Source organism: Aspergillus pseudotamarii (genome assembly GCF_009193445.1).
Source record: "Aspergillus pseudotamarii strain CBS 117625 unplaced genomic scaffold BDV38scaffold_29, whole genome shotgun sequence".
Taxonomy (NCBI): domain Eukaryota; kingdom Fungi; phylum Ascomycota; class Eurotiomycetes; order Eurotiales; family Aspergillaceae; genus Aspergillus; species Aspergillus pseudotamarii.
In genome coordinates, this window is record NW_022475043.1 from 305,047 (window position 1) to 332,214 (window position 27,168).

The 27,168-nt window shown below is 49.1% G+C and overlaps 7 protein-coding genes across 7 annotated transcripts; 1 reads left to right on the forward strand and 6 right to left on the reverse strand.

Moving 5' to 3' along the window:
- Window positions 1-286: 286 nt before the first annotated feature.
- hemA (5-aminolevulinic acid synthase HemA) lies at window positions 287-2,974 on the reverse strand. Its single transcript, XM_032054666.1, has one exon. It carries the CDS (start codon window positions 2,602-2,604, stop codon window positions 694-696), a length of 1,911 nt encoding a protein of 636 aa, XP_031913270.1. The 5' UTR covers window positions 2,605-2,974; the 3' UTR covers window positions 287-693.
- A 43-nt stretch (window positions 2,975-3,017) lies between these two features.
- On the reverse strand, window positions 3,018-9,434 carry ino80 (chromatin-remodeling ATPase INO80). The gene is made up of 3 exons (XM_032054667.1): window positions 9,116-9,434; window positions 8,239-8,975; window positions 3,018-8,150 (listed from the first exon to the last, which is right to left on the reverse strand). Exons 2-3 carry the CDS (start codon window positions 8,761-8,763, stop codon window positions 3,726-3,728), a joined length of 4,950 nt encoding a protein of 1,649 aa, XP_031913271.1. The 5' UTR covers window positions 8,764-8,975; window positions 9,116-9,434; the 3' UTR covers window positions 3,018-3,725.
- Window positions 8,868-9,735, reverse strand: BDV38DRAFT_91380 (uncharacterized protein). Its single transcript, XM_032064127.1, has one exon. It carries the CDS (start codon window positions 9,593-9,595, stop codon window positions 8,972-8,974), a length of 624 nt encoding a protein of 207 aa, XP_031913272.1. The 5' UTR covers window positions 9,596-9,735; the 3' UTR covers window positions 8,868-8,971.
- A 2,864-nt stretch (window positions 9,736-12,599) lies between these two features.
- Window positions 12,600-13,801, forward strand: BDV38DRAFT_271557 (zinc-dependent alcohol dehydrogenase; the record flags this gene model as incomplete). The annotated part of the gene is made up of 3 exons (XM_032057334.1): window positions 12,600-13,250; window positions 13,330-13,684; window positions 13,755-13,801. The coding sequence occupies 3 exons, from the start codon at window positions 12,600-12,602 to the stop codon at window positions 13,799-13,801; spliced, it is 1,053 nt and encodes a 350-aa protein (XP_031913273.1).
- A 326-nt stretch (window positions 13,802-14,127) lies between these two features.
- On the reverse strand, window positions 14,128-16,238 carry BDV38DRAFT_271558 (putative GABA permease; the record flags this gene model as incomplete). Its single annotated transcript, XM_032057335.1, has 11 exons — window positions 14,128-14,277; window positions 14,413-14,437; window positions 14,474-14,730; window positions 14,831-14,917; window positions 14,975-15,045; window positions 15,098-15,505; window positions 15,569-15,716; window positions 15,776-15,822; window position 15,878; window positions 15,931-16,076; window positions 16,160-16,238. The coding sequence occupies 11 exons, from the start codon at window positions 16,236-16,238 to the stop codon at window positions 14,128-14,130; spliced, it is 1,419 nt and encodes a 472-aa protein (XP_031913274.1).
- Window positions 16,239-16,881: 643 nt separating this feature from the next.
- On the reverse strand, window positions 16,882-21,817 carry BDV38DRAFT_271559 (sodium/hydrogen exchanger 3; the record flags this gene model as incomplete). The annotated part of the gene is made up of 8 exons (XM_032057336.1): window positions 16,882-18,110; window positions 18,161-18,820; window positions 18,884-19,033; window positions 19,100-19,135; window positions 19,852-21,060; window positions 21,112-21,433; window positions 21,509-21,548; window positions 21,627-21,817. 8 exons carry the CDS (start codon window positions 21,815-21,817, stop codon window positions 16,882-16,884), a joined length of 3,837 nt encoding a protein of 1,278 aa, XP_031913275.1.
- Window positions 21,818-23,008: 1,191 nt separating this feature from the next.
- steA (sexual development transcription factor SteA) lies at window positions 23,009-25,901 on the reverse strand. The gene is made up of 6 exons (XM_032064128.1): window positions 25,604-25,901; window positions 25,403-25,542; window positions 25,200-25,299; window positions 23,582-25,135; window positions 23,433-23,516; window positions 23,009-23,378 (listed from the first exon to the last, which is right to left on the reverse strand). Exons 2-6 carry the CDS (start codon window positions 25,524-25,526, stop codon window positions 23,126-23,128), a joined length of 2,115 nt encoding a protein of 704 aa, XP_031913276.1. The 5' UTR covers window positions 25,527-25,542; window positions 25,604-25,901; the 3' UTR covers window positions 23,009-23,125.
- Between the last annotated feature and the right edge of the window lie 1,267 nt (window positions 25,902-27,168).

Genomic DNA, 27,168 nt, shown 5'->3' on the forward strand with positions numbered 1-27,168 from the left:
CTTATCTACTCTTGGGAAGTGAGGTGGTATATCGGATTTACAATCGCAATTACAAGTCAATGGTCGATAAAGTGATTCCTACTAATTCGCTTCAAGAAGGATCTGGAAAAGTATTCTAAATTATGTTTGTTTGAAAGTAGCTATCCATATCATGAATTGGATGTCAGATCCTGTGAGTATATGAATGATGCCTCTATTTCAAACCTTGCAATGTAGGTGCCTTACCTATCTAACCTGGCTTATGATCTTAGATGTCTTTAAGGGTACCCAGAGGTTGGAATCGATTAATGCGACCTGATGTAGCCTGAGGCTCGGATATTGATCGGAGGTAGGTGATGTTCGGTACTACGTTTTATGATACTTTTTTATTATTTTTAGAAGAATTCTGAAGGTTAGTTGACTACTGACATTGACTACAATTACTGGGTAGTGTATTTGAAGCTCTGCGGTTACGGATGAGATGAAGTGGTATTTGTTGGGGGGTGGGTAAAATAGTATGTTAGATTTCAAGTCGAACCGAAACACACAGTAACGACAGACTGGTTCTAATTAACAGACCAAATACCAATTACGTCCAGTCATATTTGCGCACTGCGGCGAACAAGGGCCAAAGGAGTGGATGTGGAATTTATAACATAGAGAGGGTGTATATAGAATTCCATTTCAATTTCAGCTCACATGCGGGTAGCCACTTCAGGCAGCCACACCCACCGGGATTGACGAAGCGACAGCCGCGGAAGGACGGGTGGCGGTCTGCGTGGGGGCCTCGGCAAACTCGCGTTCCACAGCAGCCTCAATGGCTTCGTTTTCCTTCAACCTCAGCTGCGCGTCGTTCCAAATCGGCTGGTTCTCAGCCTCGGCGCCCTCAACACCCACGCCGACGAAACCGCCTTGCGCTTCCCAATCGCTGGTGCGTTTGATGCCCAGCTCGTTCCAGACAGTCTGGACGGCCTGCACCAGGTGGTCGCGGTGATGCTTGACATGTCCGGGGGTGGGCGTGATACGCAGACGCTCTTCACCCCGAGGCACGGTTGGGTAATTAATAGCTTGTACGTAAATTCCATGCTCCTCCAGAAGCTTGTCCGAGGCCTTCTTAGCAACCTCGGCATCCCCAACCAGTAGCGGAATGATGTGAGAGGGGTTTGGAATCACAGGAATATCCAACTCCTTGAAAGCTGCTTTGACCGCGCGGGTGTGCAACTGCTGCAGGACACGGTCGCCCTGGTGACGAGCCTGATACTGGATAGCAGTGTCTGCACCAGCCATGGTAGCGGGCGGCAAGGACGTAGTGAAGATGAAGCCAGGGGCGAGGGAGCGGACGGTGTCAACCATCGCAGCGGATCCAGCAATATAGCCCCCGACACATCCGTAGGCCTTGCCGAGAGTACCAGTGATGATATCGATACGGTCCATCACGGTTCCCTTCGTACTGCGCGGGTTGGCCGTATCTTGGGAAGCATAGATGTCATAGTCAAGGTGCTCTGCCACACCTGCTCCGTGAGGTCCGTACATTCCCACAGCGTGAACTTCATCTAGGAAAGTAATGGCACCGTACTTGTCTGCAAGATCACAGATCTTCTCAATTGGCGCAATAGATCCACACATGCTATAAACCGATTCAAATGCAATGATCTTGGGGACATGAAGAGGTAGGGATGCCAGCTTAGCCTCAAGGTCGACCAGATCATTATGCTTGAAAACCATTTTCTTGGCGCCTGAATGGCGAATACCCTGAATCATGGATGCATGATTCAGGCTATCGGACAGAATAACACAGTCCGGCATCTTGCTACCCAAGGTTGCGAGGGTGGCATCGTTGGCCACGAAGCACGAGCTGAAGACTAATGCCGCCTCCTTGCCGTGCAATTTGGCTAGGGTGCTCTCCAGGCCCACGGCATGTTGATTATGACCTGAGATGTTGCGAGTACCTCCCGCACCAGCTCCGTAGGTGTCCAACGTCTTATGCATGGTGGCTAGAACCTCGGGGTTGCGGCCCATGCCGAGATAATCGTTTGAGCACCAAACCGTCACACGTTCCTCGGTAGATGTGGTGTGAGCCCGGGGGAACTCCTGAGCGAGACGATTGATGTTATTGAAATAGCGATACGACTTGTCCTTGTGTTTCTTTTCCAATTCGGCGTTGTAGAAAGCATTGTAGTTGAACGGCTTCGCCACGGGAACATCTGGGCGAGGGCCAGACGTAGCGGCAGCGGCGGTAGCATTGGAGGGGGTTTTGATCTTCGAAAAACCGGCGGGATCTCGCTGGGTAGTTTTGTAAATCTCAGCGCTCACATTGGCACCGTTGCCGGAGGTGGAGTGCAGTGCTCTCTTCCCAGTAGGAGAGCGGCAATGCTTGTTGCTGAGACCGGTAACGCCGGCAGCGCATGAGGTAAATCTTTTGGTGCCAGCCATGCGAGCGCTCTGCACGGCCAGGGCCTTGCTCATGACAGGACAGCGACGAGCAATGACCTGGAGATTAGACATGGTGCCTCCACCGGAACTAGTGCTAGGCCGAGTCGCGGTTGAGAGCGTGCGCAGAGAGGATGGAGATGTGCGCTTGAGGAACGGGCACATCGCCCGAGACTGCTGGAGAAGAGACTCCATGAGTGATACTTCAATGGATAACGAGACTGACGATATACACAAGAGGAAGCAAAGATGAAATGCCGATCAAGAGAAAAAGGGAGAGATGGATATGTTACCCGCGGCGAAGAGGAGAAAGAAATAAAGAGTCAATCTGGCTGATGGCCTGAGGGCGAGGGGGTGCTGGGGCACTAAGCCGCTTCCAGTAAGAGTAGGTCGGGGGCTTCGGCGAGACTTTTCGGCTTACCATATCGTCCGCCGTGATTGGCAGGCGGCCTTAACTCGGTCATTGTATTTTCATAGGCAAGAAAACTCACCGCAGACTCCGGTGCGTACCGATACGAAACTTTTACCTATGAAATCATTTATAACCCAAGAGGTCTGGCTGCGGGGAGTATTACCCTAATTAGAATTAGATACAGACCAGCAGGAAACCTCGACAAGGTGGCCACATTCGGTATCCAGATGTAGTTACAGTACAACCACTTAGTAAAAATAGCCGGGTGGTAGCCGTCAACTTCACACCGTACAGACTACTAACAAATACACAACTGCATGTCTATCTTGCCATCAATTTCAAAATTCGCACTCGACTTTTTCTTCACCTTCGCTTTGCCACTATTGGCTGATTACCACAGGTTTCATCCCTCGTCTTCAATGACTCTTTAATCGCTTCGTACATCAGGAATCAGAAATATATGCTGTTAATACAAGGCGGAACGTAAGCTGCCCACAAGAAGCTTCCAATAAATGATAAATGAAAAATAACAAAAAAAAGAAGAAGAGGGGTTTAAAAAAGAAAGAAATAAATGCAATCTCTGAACGCCATGACCATAACCAGCCGTGTCAATTATTGAGGTACAAGTTGATTGAATCAACTAGGCCCCAAGCCTCCATCGCCATCAATGAGACGTAATCGCTCCTTGGTAGTTTTGGCTCTTTTAGACGTGCCTTTTCCTGCCCCCCTGCCACGTCCTCGTTTAGGAACTGGCGTGGATGATGGGGTGCCTAAATTCTCTGCAGTTGACACAGGAGTGGCCGCTCCTGATGGCTTTGCACTGGCATCGTCAAAGTTCCCTTCACCTATAGATTGATGCGGTTAGTGCCATTATCAGAAGCCTCCCCGGAACGGAGAGCTTTGATCAGATCCACATACCTTCATGATACATATCATCCAGCGTGATATCTCTCTTTCTCTTCTGAGCAGCTTTCTTCCCGCCTTTACTAACGCCAAACACTTCGCCCCGGTCCAGCGCTTCCTTCTCCTTTTGCTCGATAAGCTCCGCTTGTTCATCATCTGCCAACCACATGGCGATGTCCTTGGTTCGGCTCTCGCGGTTGCGAGTATTGAAGTCAACCCCACCAGCTGCGCCGCCTGAAATGACAACACGCTGCACTTCCTCCTTCTGCAAAGCTCGCTTGCGAATACGCTCCTCAATAGTGCCGCGAGTAATCAAGCGATACACCGTGACCTGTCTCGTCTGGCCGAGACGGTGAGCACGATCCATAGCTTGAGAGTCAATGGTAGGGTTCCAGTCCGAATCATAAAAGATAACCGTGTCTGCTGCTGTTAAGTTGATACCCAGACCACCAGCACGAGTAGACAGAAGGAAGACGAAGATTTCTGGACGCTGCTGGAAGTCTGCCACCGTGTCGCGACGGTCTTCCAATTTCGTACTTCCGTCTAGGCGACAATACTTATAATTGCGGTAGGTCAAGTACTCTTCCATTAGATCAATCATGCGTGTCATCTGGAAGTATAGTAGCACACGGTGACCGCCTGCCTTAAGTTCTCGCAATAGCTCGTCTAGCTTGGCCAATTTACCCGAATCCGTAACGAATCGACGCATAGATGGTACTTCAATGTGCGTGTAGCGTCCTTTGATAGATATTGGCTGCGGCAGCATTGGCGGGAGTGAGTAAGGGATAGGGTCCAGCTTCTTTTCAAGAATGTGCTGTTCAAGTTGCTTAGAAGGCGTGCTGAACAAGGCATGTCGAACTGAGACGTTGAGTAGGCTATCATTCATTTCATTCAGAGGTGCTCGACTGGAAGAGGAGACGGTAATCGGAGGCGCAGATGCTGCGGGACTGACACAAGGCTCGATGATGCCGAGACCTTCACGCTCAAAGGCGGACTGTGCCACGGTCGTTAACTCCCGCATGTATCCCTCTGTCGTGACATCATTAACAGCATATTGGTCGTTACGTTCGACGATGTTGAACATGGTATGGGGAAGAGCGGATGTCATCGTTGTTTCATCGTCATCATAGACTACGTTGAGCCGAGACAATCTGTTGGGTTTCCCGCGCCGGCGAACCGCCCGCTCAAAGATACCCTGATGGGACTGCTCATACGCTTCGTTTATGGAAGTGTCGACAAAGCGTAGGAAAGAAAATGTACCACCGTGTTCGACACTATGCTTGATGTTCTCCGGGGCGAAGATGTTCATCAAGTGAGCCAGGTACTTGCCACGGAAGCCGGCGTGTAGATTACCGGGACCTGCTACATCGACACGGCCGCCAGAGCCGCATAGAAGGCGTGGCAAAGGATATTCGATCAGGTTACGTGTCGAGTAACCGACATCGACGTTTTGGCCTTCTCGGACGAAGGATGCCGTTTCCGCGAAATGTGCGACAGAGAAGGGTGATTTCGTTTCCGCGCGTTCGAATAGGTCTGGATGATTACAAACCTTCCGGAACTGCATGACCAAGTTCATCAACGTCGTGCTGTCGGCTTCATCGCCAATAGCAGCCTTCTCGATAAGGTCCATGATGCTGACGCGGTTTCGCAAGTTAGTGTAATAGGCTCGCTGACGGTAGGTCAGATCACAGAAGACATCTTTCTCAACCTTGTCCCCAAGCTCCTGCTGGACGTGCTTTTTAACACGACGAAGCATGAAGGGCTTCAAAATCATGTGGAGACGCTTCAGCTGGTCTTCATTCAACTTGGTGTTACTTTGAGCGTGAGACTCGATATCTTTGGAGAACCACTCGCTGAATTCGTCATGGGAATCAAACAAGGTGGGCATGATAAAGTGGAGCAACGCCCACAGCTCCTGCATGTTATTTTGAATAGGCGTACCAGTAAGGAGGAGGCGGTTACGACAGTGGAACCCCAGGAGGTTTTTCCAACGGGAGCTTTGTGAGGATTTGATTGCCTGGGCTTCATCCAGAATCATATATTGCCACTTAACCTTTTGGAAGTACTGGGCATCAAGGACCACTAACTGGTAGGATGTCACTAGCACGTGGAATTCGGACTCCTTGGTGTACGTGATGTGCTTGCGGTCCCAGAACTTGCGAAGAATCTTGCGGTCTTTTGCTGAGCCCCAGTAAGGAAGAACTTTAATGTCAGGAACAAACTTGGTAATTTCCTGTTGCCAATTGTGTAGGGTCGAGGCGGGCGCGATGACTAAAAATGGGCCCCAGATATTGTGAACTTCGGCGAGATAGGCCATGACAGAGATAGACTGAATGGTCTTTCCCAGACCCATTTCGTCGGCCAAGATACCGTTGATACCTTGTTCGTATAAGTTGACAAGCCAATTGAGACCCTTCAGCTGATATTCTTTCAATTTCGCCGTGAGCATGGTGGGTTGCGAAATCTCAATGTCACCCAAACTCGTAGGGTTTTGAAAGTTCAATTCACCCTCGTCCAAAGCAGCCATCTGGTCCTGTCCGTCATTGAAGGCTCGCGCTCGGTCTTGAGCCTCCTTAACGGCATTCTGCGCGTTGGCCATTGCTGCCTGTCGTAGAGCCGTTTCATCTTCTGCGTCGAAATCGAGGTCCTCAAAATTGGTCACCTTAGCGCCAGTATCCGCAACGCTGGGGGGCAGATCCACAGCATGTTCTTGGTCTTTACTAGATTTAACTGTTTCATCCGATCCATCAACAGCAGTATCACCAGCGTCTCCCTCGGCACCCTTGATTTTGCGACCAATGAAGTGAGAGTATAGTTCGGTTTGGGATATAAGGAAATTGAGTTTACGTCTCTGGCGGTTGGCCTCGCGCTCTGCTTCAGCTTTCTTGGCCGACTCAATTTCTTGTCTTTCAGCAAGGCGGCGTAGGTCACGCTCTTCACGCTCGTTGCGCTTCCAAAATGACATCATCTCACGCATAGTCCGCTTGGCCCGGGCTTGGGTATCCTTCATACTCTTATTCGTACGTTCCTGCCACTTCCGAGACTGCTTACTGGCTAGCTGAGCAGTCTTGCGCAGATTCTCCTGGCGGGTACTGAGCGAGAGGGCCTTAATGCGGTAGACCTTGGGAATATCTTTACGAGCAATATCTCGCCAGATTTGTTCATAAATCTGATTGTAGCCTTTTGTTTCAAAGGCGGACAGGGGTGCGGGGCTACTCTCCTTGGAACGGCTGCCTTTAGCTTCCTTCTTAAGAGATTCCTTCCGCGGATCTTCTTTGGGTGCAAGAGGAAGTGGCTCATCATTTTCCATGGCGGCATAGGCGGCCTCTGCCGCATCTTTCTCGGCTTGCTTTTGCTCCTTTGATTTCTTGGGCCGTGTAACAGGACCTCCACGTCCCGATTTCCTTCTCGATGGGGAGCTCCGGCCAATGTGGAAAGAGCTGGTAGTGCCACCTTCGAGGTTTGGTGCCAGCGGGGTGACCTCACCAATCTCTTCAGGCGCTGTGACACCCTCCAGGGCTCGCTTGGTTGTCTTGATTTTCCTCTGTGCCCGTTCTGCTTCACGTAAAAACTTGGCTTTCTCAGCAGAGTCTTGAGCCTTATTCGCTTTGCGCTCGGCCTCAAGTTTTTTCTGCATCTCCAACCGTACCGTGTTTTCCCTACGACGCTTCCTCTGCATGTCCTTCTTACGCTCCTTCTCATCCTGAATTTCTTTGGCTTGGACCTCTGAGATGACGGAGGCCTCATTGGCAATCCGAAACCGGTCCATACCCGCAGAGGCCTGCTTCTCAAGAGACTTGCCAAGGTTGATCAGGAACGCATTTCGGCGACGCTGTATCTTGTGTAAGTAGAGTTTTACATGCAAACGTAGATAACAACGGCTTACCTTGCGCTTTACGCCCTCTTCTTTCAAGGCATGCAAGGCCCGTCTCTTACATTGCAATTTGTACTGTTCGTACTCTTCTTCGAACCCAGGGGCTTCCACATCACTTTTTTCCGCATTGTCAATCTCCACCATAAGTTTGTTGACGGCTTCCGACTCCCGTTCGGACAAAACCGTACGGCGTTCGAGGAAGGCCCATTGCTGAGTAGACGCCTTGATTGTCTCAAGAATACCGTTGGTTGAAATACCGTTCAAGGGTTCACTCGCTTTGTTGTCCTGCTCAGCGTTGCGACGGCGTTTCTCTGAGCTCGGCTTTTTCTCCAGCCTGGGTAATACTTGTTCCTGCTCTTTCACGCTTTGGCGTGACGGAGGAACATGAGCTGGGGGCGGCGGGCTAAGCTGCGTTGCTTCCCGTGGTGTTGATATGACCGGTGCCGGTGTCGTCTCTGGTGGCGGGGATTGTCGTTTAGGAGGTGAGCGCTCTTCGGCCGGCCCAGATAAAATACTAGCGAAGGACATGGGGTCGGCAGCCCTGGCAGGCTTCTACATGCAGTAGCAAAAAGTCATACATTAGCAAAGAGATCCTCTAATCCGGCGTAGAAAATATAATCGATATAAATAAAGAACGTACTGCTTCCTTCGGAGGGGAGGTCGGCTTCGGTTCTCTCATAATGGACGACGGATACCCAGTAACACCAGGGCCACCTAGATACGATGTTTCTGTGTCTTTCTTTGGGGATAGTTGCGGATGGCTTTCAGGCCTGCCAGTCGGATGGGCATGAGATGGAGTGGAGGGACCATAAGGAGATGCGCCGTTGCCTGATAAGACGGACCCAGAATAGGGCCGAGGAAGAGGAAACTGGGGAGTTCCAGCTGACGAATGGGCCTGGAACTGTGATGAAGGGTCTGGAGGATGCGGCGGAGGTGCACTCCCGTTCAATGGCGGGAGGGTCGCCGGCAAAGGAGACGCATGTGAATAGTGAGGGCTCCGGGACATGGTGGTCTGCGGAGGAAACGCAGGAGGCGTCTGGGGAGGATGCTGCTGGTATTGGTCATTGTTGGGATAAAAGGGGCGGCTCTTGTTTGGAGGGGAGTAAGCAGGATAACGGTGCTGCTGGGTAGGGGACTGGGGATTAAATGGCGGAGCTCCTGTCATGGTGGCCGCGTGTGCCGAAAAACGCGGCGGCGAACGCTTCACGATGCCAACAGTAAGAGTGAAAGAGATGAAAGAAGAAAGGATTGTGTCAGATGAACATGAACTATCACAGATGGGCGACCGCCGGCCATGCGCGGGAGGCCAGGTTAGTGTTGCGAAATGTAAAAGCGAAGCTATCACGCGTCCGTCCGGTTTGTCGCTTTTGGCGCTACCTGCTCTGAGAATTAATTCGAGTAGTCCAAGTATCGGGAGGTGAATTGAAAAGGAAGGTAGGGGATCGCCGATATGTTATAGTTGCGAAGGTAAATGTAGGAAAGGTACGAAGATGGAGTGGAAGGGGAAATTGCCTTACCGGGTGCACAGGAATCTTAAGACGAAGGCTCTTTGTGCTTAATGGTGAACCGACAAATCCTCGCGGCGGGTCAGCGGTTTCCGAAACAACAGTCGACCGACGAGGCGAAGATGCGCCAAAAGCCAGGCCCAGCCAAGGAGTGGTGGGTGTAATCAATTTGCCTGGGCCGGCGGATGGAGCTGAGAGAAAAGAAGATGGGGATTCCGGATTGGTTACGGATCGGTGAGATGGTGATGGAGATGGAAAGGACAGGAAAGAGGATGAGGATGAGGATGAGGAGGAGGAGAGGAAGGAAGAAAGAGTGACGATGGCGGATGAGATGGTTGTTGGCCGATCCAGTATTTTTCCCTCTCTGGTCACTTTCTGACCGTTTCCCCCTTTGCCCAACTCTTCTTTCCTCTCTGGTCTTGTCCTTCCGTCGTGTCGTTCGTCCGCTGTACTGCTTAAAAGCCCATCCGAAACACGCTCGTCGCGGTACATGTACTTTCATTACTTACGGTAAATTACACTAGGCAGATTTAGGCACTTGTGAGACTGGTCGGGTTGAGCTTATCGAGTATCTCCTTTTGCGGCCTACGAGGAATGTATATAGTACTAGTAGTACTATATCCTGTAATTTATGTATGTAAGCCATTTGAGGCAGTTCATATTGTAGGACAAGTTCGTTCACTTTGGTTCCCTATATTACCCTCTAAGCAGCTCAGCTATATTCAGTAGGTATGTAAAAATTTCAACGAATCTCTGTCACGATTGAGCCCATTTAGTTTAATACCGGTAATTACCACCCCGGATCTTAAGTAGGTTGAATGTTCCATCTTCTATTGATATGGGCCAGACATTTATTTTCCCTATTAGCTTCCTTGTGTTATTCCAGTTACCCATTGCTACATATGTCGACACCCGTTTTCCGCATGGCCACAAGCCAAGAAATAGTAATCTACCACCCAGGCGTACTTTTGCACCTACTTTATGAAATAATAGGGTTTTCGTCATGTTGAATCCGTCCTTTCATTCCTTACGCCGGCTATACCATGGACTTACAAACGCAAAACCAGTGGAGTGTATCCTGAATAATTTTTTTTTCTAAGCGTTACCTTTTCTGCGGTTTTATGTTTGCCTATATCCAAACTGAATAGTAATACAGATATGTTTCATAGCATTAAGTAACCCTGAGGAAATCCTCGCTGGCATTCTATACAACCGGCCATCAACAATAGCTAGCAAGTTTTAAAGACACGCACCGCCGAATAATATCACCATTTCTGTAACAATGAATCAGGTACATACCTTTGAGATACGTGCTGAGCAGGCTGGCTGAAAGCCGAGAGAGAGAAGCTTCTACACCTGTAGAATGACATCTCTGTTTAAGTGCAGTTAAGCCGCTCTTGATTTTCTCATCGAGCAATGACTATCATTATACAGCTGCGAGTTCGTGCCCAGCAGTAAGGCAGGAGAGTACCTCCTCATCTTGCGTGGATACTCAGGAAGGTATTGACACATCCACTGACTGACTTTGATCTCTCGATTTGCTTCATCCACCCAAGTCGCTGGTCATTTTAGACGTATGTATGGTTGACATGTAATTGTAATAAGGAATTGTTTGATCCGATGAGCGATATCAACTGAAGGGCTATATGGCTGAGACTTTCGGGACGATACAGATTGGATCGCTTGAAACGGGCTTGCTTTCATTTGACAGCATACGCTCGTCGCGGCGTTACAGCGGTAGCAAGCACATGGAACAGGAATCCTTATATTGTCTAGATCATAGGCATATCAAGCATGTTAGAAAGTCCCCTTCACCAGCAGGCTACATACACAAATGCTATCAATAAAGAAACAGACATGATTATATGTACTTCTAAAGAAGGTGGAGAGGTCAGGTGGCTTCCAAAAGGTCCTTCGCCCGTAAGGTACTCCTGCTAGGCTTTGAATAGGTTTAAAAGCCGCCCACCGGCCCTAAGAAAATTCTTCCGTCGTTATAACTGGTGAGGATGGTCTGCGTGTTAAATGTTATTGTCTCCGTATCCATGACTACGATGAGAGAAGACAATGATGACGACGAGAACAGAATCACAGACAAGGCAATGATACTACAGATGTTACTGAAGACACCATTTGTTCTGAGTCACACAAAGTCGTCGCCGACATCCAGGAAGAAGTTCAAGCTTTTCATTTATAGAAGGAATTGGCCGGATCACAGACCTCTTGTCTCTTATGTTCAATACGGATATGAGGAGGCTTCCGCTGTTAGGTATCAGGATTATACATTCATATGCGGATTCCTTCAATGAGCTCCGTACGTCCGGGGTCAGCTTGGGTAGAATTCCAAGAAAGCTCAGCCATCCCGCATCTCAGCAAATCCCGAGAAAAAGCAAAGCAGGAAGGAAGGAAGGAGGGGTTTTTAGATGGGGTGAAGTGGCTCCCATGCTAGTACTACTAGTACTTAACTTAACCTTGGACATTTTGAAGGACACACATACACTACTAACACAGAAACAGAACTAGCGGATCGCAATTCCGCCTGAGGCATCGATGCCTTCCTTAAAACTGACTAGGGTTGCCACTTCCATTGACCATCAGTCGATCGACATCATCTGATTTTAATGGTCTCGTTTGAAACGATAAAATAGGATATCGAATGGAATTTGCCTCTTGAGTCTCAGCTTGAGGTCGAATCTACCTGATTCGGTGGTCTATCCCGAAATTAAAGCTTGACGTTTGACAGGGAACCTTAAAAGAAAGAAGGTCCTTCTTTTCTTCCCCGCATGAGATACCGCCAGTTTTACTAAATTTGGGAAGGCTTGGCCCAGGATCTGGACTCCCTGACAGGAAAGCATTTTCGGGGGAAGGGAAAGTCAGGTGTGATTTTGTGTTTACTTACAAATGTGGAAGGATGAAAATTGAACCTGAGGATGGTTGCTTATGCGCCATCCTACCAATCGGGCAATAAATGCGTGGAGTGAGCTTAACCCCGATGACGTCGGCCCATGGATCTCCCGTTGTTGTTGTTGTTGTTGCTGCTGCTGTTGTTTCTTCATTCGGTGGGCTGATAATCTACCATACAAATCGTTCGATTGTCTTGGAATAGCTTCGGTGTGTCTTACACAGAATCTCTTTTCTTTTCCTTTTTTTTTTTTTTTTTCCCCTCCTTGACCTTTCCTTTTCCCTCTCTCCGGTGACTCGTTTTCCATGTGTCCGTCCTCGGTGTATGTATCACTATCACTATCACTCCGGCGCATTCACTTTCATTCATTACTACTATTATTTCCACCTAATAATACGACGTCATGCTACGAGATTTCCGGGTTGGATGACCGTCACCCCACCCATTGCTTTGATTCCAGACTTCTATAAGAACTGTCCAGAATCCCACCCTCGGCTTACTTCTCTCCTGCAATTGATTCCCTGATCGTGTAAATCAAACCGCAACCTCCTTTCTTCCCTTTCTTTTTTCCTTCAACACAAGACCCCCAAAGTCAAAATGTCGATCCCTGAGATGCAGTGGGCTCAAGTGGCCGAGCAGAAGGGCGGTCCGCTCGTCTACAAGCAGATTCCCGTTCCCATGCCTGGACCAGATGAGATCCTTGTCAAGGTTCGCTACTCGGGCGTTTGCCATACCGACCTTCACGCCTTGAAGGGTGACTGGCCCCTCCCGGTGAAGATGCCCCTCGTAGGTGGACATGAGGGAGCTGGTGTGGTCGTCGCCAGGGGTGACCTGGTAACTGAATTCGAGATTGGCGACCACGCTGGTCTCAAATGGCTCAATGGATCCTGTCTCGCTTGTGAATTCTGTAAGCAAGCGGACGAGCCTCTCTGCCCAAATGCTTCCTTGTCTGGCTACACCGTCGACGGCACTTTCCAGCAGTACGCCATTGGTAAGGCCGCCCACGCTTCCAAACTTCCAAAAAACGTTCCTCTGGACGCTGTCGCCCCTGTCCTGTGTGCGGGTATCACGGTCTACAAGGGACTGAAAGAATCTGGTGTTCGCCCGGGTCAAACCGTTGCCATCGTTGGTGCTGGTGGTGGTCTTGGTTCTTTGGCGCTGCAGTATGCAAAGGCAATGGGCATCCGCGTGGTGGCTATTGACGGAGGAGAAGAGAAGCAAGCCATGTGCGAGCAACTAGGCGCTGAGGTAGGTTGACACAATATTCCTTCCCCGGTATCTCCTCTCATTGAATATTATAAAGACACTCGCTAACATAGTCTCATAGGCATACGTCGACTTCACTAAGACCCAAGATCTCGTTGCAGACGTCAAAGCTGCTACTCCCGAAGGCCTAGGTGCACATGCCGTCATCCTTCTTGCCGTCGCCGAAAAGCCCTTCCAGCAGGCCGCCGAGTACGTCCGCTCGCGTGGTACCGTCGTCGCTATTGGCTTGCCCGCCGGTGCCTTCCTCAGGGCCCCTGTTTTCAATACCGTCGTTCGTATGATCAACATCAAGGGTAGCTACGTCGGTAACCGTCAAGATGGCGTGGAGGCTGTGGACTTCTTCGCCCGCGGTTTGATCAAGGCTCCATTCAAGACTGCACCATTGAAGGATCTCCCCAAGATCTTCGAGCTCATGGGTTCGTTTACCCTTATTCCCTAAAAATGGATCCTTCGTCTTTTGTGGAACTATGCTAACAAATGCAATAGAACAAGGCAAGATCGCCGGCCGTTATGTGCTAGAGATTCCCGAATGAGCTGAATATAATCAAAAGGCACGGAATGATAACAGCTACGAGTATTATGAGATTTCACCGTCTCTTCAGGGTCTTCAGCTACAGACTATGAGAGAAATAAGAACACCGATACAGAAGATGCTATAGGAGCACCTATGCGTGGGATTCGTGGTGGTGGGTAGCATCTTCTAGCAGATAGTAATAATTCATGATATTAATTTGATAGCGTTTCGTTTACCTCGTGTTGAGTGTTCGTCGTCCTTGCTCCGTAGATATGCCCTGTAGTTGGAGATGAAATAGTCTGTTTCGTCTCGAAATCACCACCACGGCTACTCGTGTCCTGCATATCATAACCCTCCGAGATTTGCCTCGGAAACACTGGACGAGGAGCCGACTGTTGTCTGAGGTCCCTTATATACCTTCCTTGCATACAGGCCATAATACAGAAGAGCACCACCCCGAAGTGCTCCATTGATAACAACTGTATGATTCATATCCTGCGCTAAATCAGGGGTCGACTTTATTATTGAAACGAATATATACCATGAAAGAAATGAAGGGAGAAGACTTACGAGTTGGATCCGGCCCATAGTCGGAAACATACATCAAATGATTGCAAACGCTAAGTACACAATAGTAGTGACCGCTATCGGTTTACTAAATCGACCCGTATAGAATTCGCCAGGGTAGAACTAATCCTGGCCCCAGACCAGCCGGCAGAGGATGGGCATCATCCAAGCGAGATCATTGCCGGCTACGGCAAGAGAGGAGATGGCATTCGAAGCGGTGCTGCTGATTATGCAGAGGAGACCGACGATGACAGCGGATACTACGACGCCCCAAATCATGCGTACAGGTTGGTAGCGGATCTTTTTGCTGACATTGCGGAAGAAGAAGGGGAGGGCGCCATCTCGGGAGAAGGCCCAACTTTGGCGAGAGGCGGCGATCACCTGTTTGAATTTTTTTAAAATTTTTTTTTTTTTTAAAAAAAAAAATGTTAGGGTAATGGGTGTGATAGGTACAGATGTATGTTGTGGAGGGAAGACGAACCAGACTCAGACCCATGAAAAATTGGACAATTGCCACTACTATCATGAAGCCAAGGGCACCACTTTTCCCGAGGCAGTCGTAATAGATCTATACTATCATTAGGGTTGGTATGATAGAGGAGTTGTGGCATATGTACATGCTTACCTGCGCCATGGGTTGGCCAAGGTTTGTGCTCAATACACCGTCCAAGTTGACATCAATTACAGCTACGATTACTGCAAGAGAGAAAACCTAGAGCCCCACAGAGGCCTGCAGACCAGATGATACCTAGAGGTATAGCGCGCGCCGCATGAGTAGCCTCTTCGCTCATGTGGACACACGAGTTGAACACCCCAATTGTCCAGATCGGGGACAGCCAGGCCAGCATGAACGCCCAACCTTGGGGCCAGGTTGTGAGATTTCTAAGATGACCGAAAACATAGGCACCCGCGTTAATATGTCCGCCTCTGATAGCCTTCCCGATTGGTAATGCGAGGATAGTGGCTAGCACGAGACCGCCATTGCTCACAATACAGGTTGACTGAATCTTGGGCATATTACGTCCAAAGAACGTAGCTATGAGACCATGGACGACGCCGCAGACCACGTACGTTCCGTACACAACTGCGCGAGAGGCAGTCCAGTTACCATCATGGGTCAGTGAGTCAACCGAAAGTAGCATGGTAGCGAATCCATCTTGCAACTCTCAGTGGCACAGGGTCGCAACTTGTTGTTGAACAGATGTTGTAGGTTACATACAATCCACAGAGCAGACTCCACCAAGGAGACCGATAGTATTACTGTATCCGACAATAAAGCTCAGAGGGTTCTTCCATCTGTCTCCACTGAAATATTGTGTCCAAAAATAAGGGCCTCCCGCCGTTGGCATTGCAGAAGCCAGGTCAGCCTTGATCAACGATTGTCAGACTAATGCACGGGGAGCGAGGGACAATGTACTCGACATACCATGGCGAGACCAACGATAAATATGAATATACTAGCAGCTAGCCATCCTGCAATTCTGTCAGCCCCTTGTAAAGTTGAACGAGCGAGCCAAGAGAGCCTTACCCTACTCAATAAGTCAGCCAAGGTTTTCCAAATGGAGAGATTTATCAATTCACCCAAACCATCCCTACAGGACCTGCAGGTATCGAGAAGAACAGTGTAGAAGAAATAGAAGGCAATAGGCCCATGATGCTGAATGCTACTGCAAAGACCCGAGTCGTTGAGTAATGCCTTCGTAGTTCCTGTTTGAAACCGAGAGTAGCTGGCGAGATCAATATCAACGTTGCAGTCTATGTGCATAGGTATATGATTGAGGTTAGGGCTTGGTTATCCCAAAGAGCTTACCCAGAAGTTGCATATCCCTAGACTCCACTGGGATATCATCCTTTTCTGCTGCCGAAGCAACCTTAGCCTTGATAGCCATAACTTGAGATTCCTTGAAGGAACAAAAAGCGAAAACAGTGAGATACGATGGCCGACCAAAAGGAGATAGCTAGTAGTAAGGCCTCTCTGTAGGGTGCCAGAGTGGGGAACTAGGAGAAGGAGGGGAAAGAGTTGTGTGTGTGAAGGAAGTGGCTAGACCAGGGACTTCTTCTGGTTTGCCCTCAATAAGCTCTTCGTAGATAAGCCATCTCTGCATGACGAATGTTTATCCCTTCCCTTACTTCCCCGGCCCACCAATCCGTCTGGGTTGATGAGAATGAAAATAGGGAACGAGACGAGATGGGATAAATCCTAGTGACGAACTTAACATACGCTGTATTATTGCACGAGATCAAAAAATAACCGCTTCCGTCAATTAAAGTCGTTTGAAAAGATAATCCTGTAGTTAAACTGAGACGAAATGCTTTCTTTCATTGACCACAAACAGGAAACAACTGCATGAATTGTTCTCAATGTACATGACTTACCACAGAGTTTCCAGACTCTGCGATGCCGACCGATTGCAAATAAAAAAAAAGTACACAGCATGCCTAGAGCCGGCTGGTATATCAAAAGTATAAAAGCTACAAGCTTGTGGTGAAACCGAACGATCGAAAGGAAACTATAGGTATATCAAAGATCGTCTACACAGCACCCGGTCCCTTATGGTTCGATTGATCCAACAAAAGTCGGGGTTTAATGTAGTCCTCATCCAATTGCCGGAACCACGCGCCGTGATCTCCAGATGACCCTCCTGAAAAAAGATCCCGAATAGCTTGACTAGCGCTCCGCGCTGTCTCCCGCCTCGATGGGGACACATTGGCAGAAGGAGATGCTTGTGAAGAACCCGGATATTGGGGTGGTTGGGATGGTGACCGCCGCAGTCGCGAAGCCGTGGGAGCTGAAGGAGGAAGGTCATCATCCGAGGGTGCTTCATCCACGTCTATATCAAAGGCATCAATTTGGTCAACATCCGCCGCTCGGGCCTTACCGTGACTCCGCAGACCGAACTCGTCTTCGCTACCCGCACTATCACTATGACTTCCAGTGCCGCCGCCAAGCAGAGTCGCTGTGGATGAACGGTCGCGGGTTGTTTGCGTGTCCCTCTGGCTGTACGCATTGGAATAAAGACGCGAATGTCTCCGGCCTTTGCCCGAACTAGATGGCGGCGGGCTGGGACGGCGGTTATTGCCGCTTGAATAGCTATCGTTTCGGTCAAGGGCCCCCCGCTGCACTCCGTCCAAGGGAATGGTTGAGTCCATACGGCGGGGAGTATACCCCAGCGCGGTATCAGATCGTTTGTAATACGTTCCCCCGTTGGTAACTTCAATATCAAATTCATCGTCAGATTCGAGTTCCTCGACCACCCCAGTCCTAATACCGAGGATTTCTAGCATTCGGGCTGTGGTGCCGCCAAAAATTATGACCGTCAGGACGACAACGACCAACACCGTAGCTCGCAGCGCGGGCGCGTTGACACCCGTCAAGCCCGCAGCCAGCGCCACACCAACAGCCCCACGAAGCCCGGCCCAAAAGAGCATTGCTTGATAAGCAAAGGGCAACTCATCAGCGACCTCCATCCCGCGTCGCCGGGCTCTGTAACGAATGAACCAATTGATCGCCTTAGATAGCGGGAACACGGCGAGGTATCGGGCAAGGCAGATGCCAAAGACAGCTACCATGATGAAAAGAGGCTTGAACTGCAGATTCCTTTGAACAAGCAAATCAAGACCCAGATAGATGAAGATAAAGTTCTCTGACAATTGTGCCATCACCTGGAAAAGATATTTCGTCGTTAATTGAGTCCGGCGCGACATGTTATAGTACGCATAGTGTTTTAATGTAATGCCACAAAACAGAAGGGAGACAATGCCTGTTAATTGTAAGTTTCAGAACATTTGGAGAAATAATTGGGTTACTCACCAGAAAGACGAACACCGTTGGAGAAAAAGTAACTGGCATATGCGATAAGAACTATTAGGCAACTCTCAATCTTGGGCACGCGGCGGACGTGTGTATGTTTGAGACCCAATGCGGTCATGATACCTACAATCATGCCTACCAGCATGCTGCCGAAGAAAACAAGCAAGAAAAGACCGATGGCCTCAAAGAGATTAAGAACAGTCAGAGAGCCTGCATCGCTGTCGGCATACTTTTGCGCGGTCTCAAACAAGACAATCGCGATGGCATCATTCAAAATCGATTCGCCGAAGATAACGGTGTAAAGCTTCGGCTCGACTTTGTACAGGTTGAAAATGGCGAGGATAGTAACTGGATCCGTCGCAGAGAGCGTGGCACCTACAGAGATGGCTTCGACAAAAGAAATGTTCAAGCCATCCAGCGGGATCCGCGTCCAGACAAACAAAACAAGTCCCAGCACGATGGCCGAGATGAAGGTCCCCGCAAACGCAAAGGTAAGAATAGTTCCAATATTTCGAAAAAAATTTGCCTGGTGTAGCTCATACCCCGAGGCCAGGATAATTGGAGGAAGGAGGAGGTTGAAGAAGAACTGGTAGTCGAATGTGACGCTGTCCTGAATAGGCGATTCGGGACTCAACCGAATGATCAATCCGACAAACATCCCTATAGCACCCGTGAGACGCCAACCACACAAATATTGTGCTAATTATGGAAGAATAAACACACCAGCAAAAATAGAAAGGACAGTTTCATGGACAGCTTGAATCTTCTTCTGCTGGAGAATGTAACTGGTGAATAGCGCAAACATCAAGAGCATGATCAGAATAAAGAGCGCCCAAGAGCTGAAGAACTCCTTGGTGCCAGCTTCCGGAGCATCTATCCAAGCCCGCCATAGTCAGAAAGTGGTGTTATGACCCGGATATTAGGTATTTCGATGCGCACCTTCGTCGGGATCGGATTCGGAGTCCGCAGCTCTCCCTAGCAAAGCAGGAACAGTCAGCCATGGCGCGTTCAATTCCTGGAGCATATGCCACACAATGTCGCACGGAAACTAGTTTCGCTAACGCAGTGGCAGTGACAAATGAGAGCGCTCTTGAGGGCAAATCGTTGGAAAACTGGTGGGGAGGAGACATACGGATAAGTTGATGAAGGGCATCACCCATCAGTTGGCTAGCCATCCTTACGAAGGCCACGCAACCACGACAGCGGATGACACCAAGCGGTTAGCTCCAGCTGCGAGTCTCTGGCGCCAGACCAAGGCGCACATAATCTACTGGCAAGAATAGAGTGGCGGGAATGAACGTGAGAGGAAAGAGAAGCAGGAGGATGAGATACGCAGATAGATCGGGACAAGTAATCGACGGTCAGTGGTCGCCCGCATTTTGCCCGATGACCTGCCAAGAAAAGCAGGCCCGCCGGTTGTCCGCCCGCTGATCATTCGGCACGTTGCTGTACCTACGGACTAACTACACTAAGAACATACACGCTCATCTTTGTCATATGGTGGTTCTTTTCTTCTTTCCCACAACTTCTGGCTTTTCTTAAAGCTATCGCCACGACTTCGACTCGAACTACATATATCTTTCACTTTAACCGACGTCCCTCGGAAAGCCGGCTAGTCAGCCATGCTGCAAGCACTGCAGCGCAACCTCCAAACCTCAACACCCACCCAACACTATCATCCCAAGGTTCACCTCTAGGTTTCTGGGACATCTTGAAAATAGCACTGCATATCAAGCTGGATAGGATCTGCGGTGAGGAGACCGCGACATTGTGAAGCCCGAGAATGATTCCCGCCTGGGCTAGATTTTCTTCCTCATCCGTTGGCTTCCTGGGCCCATCCTCCAGATCACCAACGTTTGTGGCTAAATTTGGCTGAGTGGAGTGGTCGGCGGAATACTGTTCTGCCATCTCTGACCGATATCGCCGAACCCGACGTTCGGCGTCAATCCGTGCGACCTCTGCAGAGATGAGCGCGAAAGGTGCCCAGAGCGTCAAAGCCCAGGAGATACCGACTATTCCAATCACCACTGTCGCCGCTTGATAACTGTAGATGAAGAAGGTGCTAAACATGCAGAGCGCAAAGAGTATATGAGATAAGAGCCAAGCTCGTCGGAGCGTGAACCCCGGGATCTGCAGTTTTGACAGCCACGTTGATCCGTCTGTAGCTTTGATATTCTGCTTATCGGGAAGAGTCGGAGGCGGCTCCGATGCAGTACCAACTGGTAGGCTTGAGCATGACATTCTCCTTGTTTCTATGAATGGCCTTCTCTCATCTGAAGAGGTGTTGGTTTCATCGGATAAGACAACAGATCTGTAAGTAGGGACAACAAAAATCGGCAATGTTATGTTAGTGACAAACGAAATGATTGCATATATAAGAAGAGCAAAGGTTCCGATCCTAGTAGCTTTCTCCCAGGCCCTGTCTATTTCATTGTCAGGAAGGTTCGGGTGTTCATCAAAGATCGGGTTAATGTAAAGCTGCCCGATGTAGGTTGTAGCGTAGAAGAGGAAAGGAAACCACCCAACCCATGCAGCCAGTTGGACTTCACAGACTTTGGCAATCTGGGGTGGCAGATACTGAATTGACTTAAAAACTTGTTTGAAGAAGGCCACAACGCCAGGATTTCCGGTAGATGCCGAGGGTTCGAGCCGCGGATCTCTTTCCTGGATATATAGACAGCTGATCAATAACGTGATAACAAGTGACAAAGATGCTAGTGCACACAACACTTTGAACTGCGTATTTCCCAAGAATGGGAGATAGCGGGGCAAATCAATATATCCAAAAATGTATCCCAGAATATTGCCCACTCCAGTGAGCCGGCTAGCCCACGCGTTCGCTGATTCCTGTTGATGGGCCGGCGCATTATCAACAATGAAGCACCGAATACCTGCTTGAACTGTAACCGTTTAGTATGGTTAAGCCAACGGGACCAGATAAGTAGTCCTACCCGTGTTTATAGCGAAGTCTAGACAATACATCAGAATAGTTGCAAAGACTATTACCGCGGTCCTAGTCTCCGCAGACGCCTGGTCGGCGCCAAATATACCGAGGAAACCTCCCACGAGTTCCCTCACCCATGCAAGAGCAAGCAATGCCACAACAGTCGCCAAGCCGCCAACTACCATGAAGGGCTTCCTTTTGCCCCATGATGAACGACAGTTGTCGCTGCAGATACCAATATAGGGTTGCACAAGCGTTCCTGTCAGGGGGCCCGCAATCCAGACGAAAGCGAGCAGAGCTTTGCTCATTCCCAGAGACAAAAGGAAAGGCTACATAGGCAGGTACGCCAAAAAAAAAGAGGTTAACGCGGATTCCCACATGGATATCAGGTTGGGTTTGCTTACCGATCCATTCGATAGTTCAACTGACCAGACAATCTGGAGTCTATGTTTTCCTTGGTCAGTTCTGCCGTCTAAAGACACCTGCGGTTTCATTGTATCATGAGTAGGGCAAATGACTTACCCACCAATGCTCAGCGTTAATAAGAAGAGGTACCAGCTACTCTTTGTCTCTGATAAATGTTCAGGATCTTCCGCTCGAATGCCATTCTGCATTTCTTGGGCTGTTATTAAGTCGACGTCGGCGTCGTTATCGTTGCCTGGTCTCACTAAGGGAGACATCTCGTCCGCTACTCGTTCATCTGCACCTGTCATTGGGGTGAATAAGAGCGAAACTCTTGCTGGTTCAGGAGTCAACCTCAGCTTCCACAGAGAACGTGTAGCCTGCAATTTTCTAGCCCGAAGCGGAGGGTGTGTGATAGATAAGGAGGAATGGAGAGATTAAATAGATAACAGAAGGTAACGGTGAGTGGAGCAGATATCTTGTTCTTCTTTCCCTTCTTATTTCCAGCGTCGCTATGAGAAGAATATATGCAGGTCACAGTGTAGCCTAAGAAGCGTTTGATATGTCTAGACCCCAGTGTGTAGCTAGAGGCGTGGTACCCCGGGCTCTTATGTGGACCAATCAATAGAAATGGATACAGAAGGTATCTTCAAGGCGCGATCATTTGCAGATAGAGAAAGTAGACTATCTGATAGTGGCTGCTAGTGTTAGCTTCAAGGCAAGCGAGAAAAGGAAAACGAAAAGAACGGATACACAAATCCGATGGAAACACGTTTCTAAGACGATGTTAATGCAGGATATCCTCTTGGAGAAGCTGGATCTATCGACGTCAGCAGGGCCGTCACATGACGTGGCACAACGCCTAGATTCGAGATCCAAATGACGAACCATGGGTTACGGCACATGTCAAGGACACTCGCTGTATTTGATTTACCGTATATTGTGAAGGATTACTTATGATTCCAAGTGGTCTTTTAGACTTCTAATCAACATGTCATCCTAAAAAGGGAATAATGAAAATCCCATAATATTCCGCAATATATTTGCTCCTCGAAAGCTATACGCCGCTTTTATTCCATCCCGCGTCGTGCTTTCCCTCGTGATTCCAGCCATCCAGAATCCCCATATAGAGGAAAGAAAAATGATACAGAAAGTCCATCCAATATCAACATAGCGCGTGAGAATCAACTAAAAACAACCAAGGGGAAAAAAAATCAAGGGTGATTATGATAAAACCGCAGCGTAGGTGACGACCAGTAACACATGTACACCAAAATCCAACGCATTCCGGACAGTAGACCAGAAGAAAATCGGCAAACCCGCACTGAAATTCTCAGACCCTGGCGGGAGGCTGGAGAGCAGAGATTAGAAGACCCCTTCAACATGTCTCGATAACGTGATGTAGTAGTCCAGCAGCCAAGTCACAGTTGGAGACTCTTAATGGCTAGATTAAATGAATCAACAAATGGTATAAACAAAAATTCTAAAGCTTGTAAGATATCCGACCCCGGGCCATCAAAATCAACAGTAGGTATCATAGTCGGCAAAATCGGAGTCATTATTAATGTTGACGAGAATCGGGGAAAGGACCACTGGAGTCATACTTTCCCTCATGCCTTCTACATCTGCTGTTGTAGAAGTTGCGGAGCAACCATGTGAGGTGCCATCATAGTAGGCATAGCGGAAGGCAGGGTCATAGTAGAAGGCATCGACGTGACAGTGGAGATATTCACCACAGTACTTGGAATAGACTCAGAAGGGGATGATCCTTCATCCTGCGAGCCGAGTTCGTTGTCCTCATTATCCAGGTCCTCATCTTGCGCGTGGAATGGTTGTTGGCCGTCCTGTTGAGCCTCATGGATCCGACGGTGTCTATGCGTATGGTCAGTATATTCGTCAATTACAATGCTTTATTAGTCAACTCACTGTGCAAGATTATCAGAGCGCGAAAAGGCTTTATTGCAATAAGGACAAGGGTAGGGTCTTTCCTGAGTGTGGGTTCTCACATGCCTACATATCAACTGTCAGTAAGCGCTTACAGGTACGGCCACAAAACCGCCAAGTAGGTAACTTACCGCTTCAGATGTTCTAATCTCTTGAAGAGCCGCCCACATGACGGGATAGGGCATGAATGTGACTTCTGTGGATAGGGTCCAAGCTCCATCATTGTAGCGCTTCGAGCGCGGCGAACAGGGCCGGGAACAAACCGCTCCGCTTTGTTCAGCGCGCTGTGCTGCGCGCCTGTCTCCAGGACATCGCCATTAGGAAGTGCAGTCAACTCATCAGGAGGATTTCCAAGTGGCATGACACTCTGCTCGGGAGTTTCCTCGAGGCTTGAAAGTGGTGTCCCATTGCGTGACATCTCGTGTAACAAGTTCTTTTGCGGAAGGGCGCCCGTCGGATAACCATTCATGATACGGCGGGGCGAGTCATGACGTGGCTCTTCCGCCTCAGCGACGGGGGCCACCGAACTAGAAACGGAGCGCCGTAGATCACTTGGCTTATGGGCAGCGTACGCAATTGGTTGAGAGGATCCCGGCGCTTGAGCATGAGTCGGAGTAGCAATCGGGTTATTAATGCCCGGCGGTATCGAGCATCGACGCCGCCGCTGCTTGTACGTCGGAGAGCCCTCTAGAACGGAGTACACGTTCGAATGAAATGTCCTTGCAGGGGCGGGGAAATGAGCGCTTGCGAGATTTGATGGCGGAAGCTGCAACATTGGGTTGAATGCAGCCGCAGAAGAGATCTCAGGGATAGCAGTATAGAGGCCGGTATCTTCATTAGCAATATATGCCGGTTCAGTGCCAAGCGGAACACTGTGCTGTGGGGGCGTAACGGGTTCAAAGGACAATCCCCGGTTGCTGTAGTCTTCATATTGGGACGAAACGAACGACGGTGCCGGGGAATACTCGACGAAAGTTGGCATGGAGGCATGGCGCTGATGCACGCGAGAAATGGGCATTCCATTGCGATCATACTGGATCGACCCATAATCTAACTCGCGCTTAACAACGCTCTGCGCCAGGGTATTGGGTATAGGGATCGGGTTGTAAATCGCTGGACTGCCAGATTCGTCCGGGAGGAGTGATATCGTCGGGGGGGGCATCTGGGGAGCCATCTGGGGAGCCATCTGGGGAGGAGGCATAGCGTCAACGGTCCGAACCACTGGGGAAGCGGATTGGCCATATGTCGTACTTGCGTGTGCAGTAAACGATGATGAGTTTGCTTGTTGCGCCTTTGTGAGCTGTTCATACAATGATTGAGATGAATCAAACTCGAAGGACAAAGCAGGCTCGCTGACCGCGACGGTAGTCGCCTCTTGTCCCATTTTCTCCCGCTTCAAATCACGTTCCAAAGCATCGAGAAACAGCCGATCGTGTGGAACGCTATACCAGTAGAAAACTTTTTGCTTTTTCTGTGTCCGAATGCAATTGTTCTTGTAGAGAAAATCAAGGAATGGGCTCTTCGGTTCTTCCAGTGTCGCGTCTGTTCCAGCCTTTAGATTTCGGAGATCGGAAAAGATACCCTCTTCGAACTTCTTCGAATTCTTGACGGGACGCCCGAAAGCTTGAAATCTAAAGGCTAGGCACCGAACAATATCGGTACCCGAGATATGGAAAAGATTGTTCCTATCACCAAATCAGCCCAAAGATCCTTCCTCTTGAGCCAGAGTTAATATGTGATCAAACGAACCATAGAACGCAAGATATGTAGTCGCCAGTGGGAAGTAGGAACCGTCTAATGAGTTGATCGGGTTGCCAGTCCACTGGAGCAGAAAGAAGGAAATACTTCACTAAATTCACAATCATATTAGCCCTGAGAAATAATATGTATTGACGCTAAGTAACGAGATTGGTGGAGGCAGTCAGCTTCCATTGAAAGGATACCCGACTTACAATTGTCAACTTGCTGTAGCGCGACTTGCGCGTCATGAGGAAGGCTTTGCTGCGCCTCGTTCGAAAGCATGAATGTTTCCGGTTTCTGAGGGGGTGCCATGGGAGCACCATGTTGCGGATACATCTTGCTCAGGGAACTCCTGTATATCTTGTTAATCAGGTGCTAGGAGAATATTTGAATCAGAGATAAGGGGCATTGACAAGTTGGATGAAACAACAACTCTGTGGCTAGCCTTCGAAGCAGCAATCAAAATATGGGACGGAAACCTACGCACAGGCACGACTGTCTCAGAAAGTGGCGAAACCAGAAACTCCAAACTAAAGAGCGATATCGTCTGAGTAAGACAGTGTTGAAGATGAAAAAAGAAAACAAGAAACAAAAAAAAGGGTAATAAGTTTAGGATATGGAGTCAACGACCGATCATGGAAACGCTGAAGCTATCCAAACACAAGAGGAACCGGCCTCTTAGAAAAGGTGGGTGGGCGCTGACGTTGCAAGGCTCGTCAACTCAATGAAGGAAGAGAGGCGAAAAAGAGGGCAAGAGAGAGTTGAAGTGGGCCAGCCCGGATCCAAGTCTCTTTGAATAACTCGCACGGCGAAAGTGGAACGAAACGAAGGGTGATGAAGAGAAAGGAAAGGGGGGGGGAAATAAAGAAAGAGGTCGGTCGCGATGAGAAGGGGAGGGGGGAAAGGATAAGAGAAGGCGGAGGAGGATGAGTGCCGGAGGTGTTGCTCTTTTACAGCGGTTAGATGGTAATAATAACACTAGGGTAATAAAATAGTAAAGGTAGGTAACTATGTCAATCAATCAATCAAAATAATAATAGTAAAAAATCAACTAGTGTTGAGGGGTTAAGAACTTGGAAGAAAGAATTCAGGGAGCGCCGACCGAAACCCGGATGAGGTTTCCCACCTGTTGGAGGGCCCTTTTTCTGGCTCTCTCACTACTTCAACTTAATTAAGGTACTTAGTACGACGGCTAAACCGAGTCTCTTTCTTCTCTAGCCTTTGGCCTGTGGTTGGGCTGCGGGAAGGACGCACGACGAAAAAGTAGGGCTTCTGTTGGCGAAGCGGAGACTGGCGCCAGGGACCGTCCCCTAGGGTAAGTAGTAGTAAACTACCTTAAGAGGTAGGGTGAGCGCCATGATACGGTACATATTTGTTACCGTACCCACGGTTCATCTAGCCAATCCAAACGAAGCGCGATCCAGCGGCTGACAAACAATGACGGAAGGCAAGGTAAAATATCAAAGTATCTCAACCGTCCCGTACCACTACGGTATCTGGCCGTGTGTGAGGAGTGGGGCTTCCGTCGAGTTCCAAAGATTCCAATTCCTGTCGCCCTGCCCTCTGGGGAGGGGCCACCCAACTGGGTCATCAACCCGTTTTTTTCTTGCCGGATCCGTTCTCTTCCTCTCAAAGGCTAGAAAGGAGTTTCCATGTGTTTTGCGCCGGGTCCAGTCTATGAACAATGGAAATATCGGGCATACCACTATTGTAGACGCCCTTGCCATCGTCGTCATCTATCAATCTCAATCCTTAATGTACATATGTACTTATGTACTTACGAAGGAGTGGGAAGGATTCCGTAACCAGATTATCTTAGTCTGGACAACCGCCCCTTTGTACGTATGCCGAACATGTGGCTAAAATGACAAAATCGACACAGCATCCCGGAGTGGGACTACGAAGAAAATGATATCGGGAGGGTACCTGGCCGGTAGTTCCGATATTCCTCAGACCTTATGATTTTCATCCATGGTTG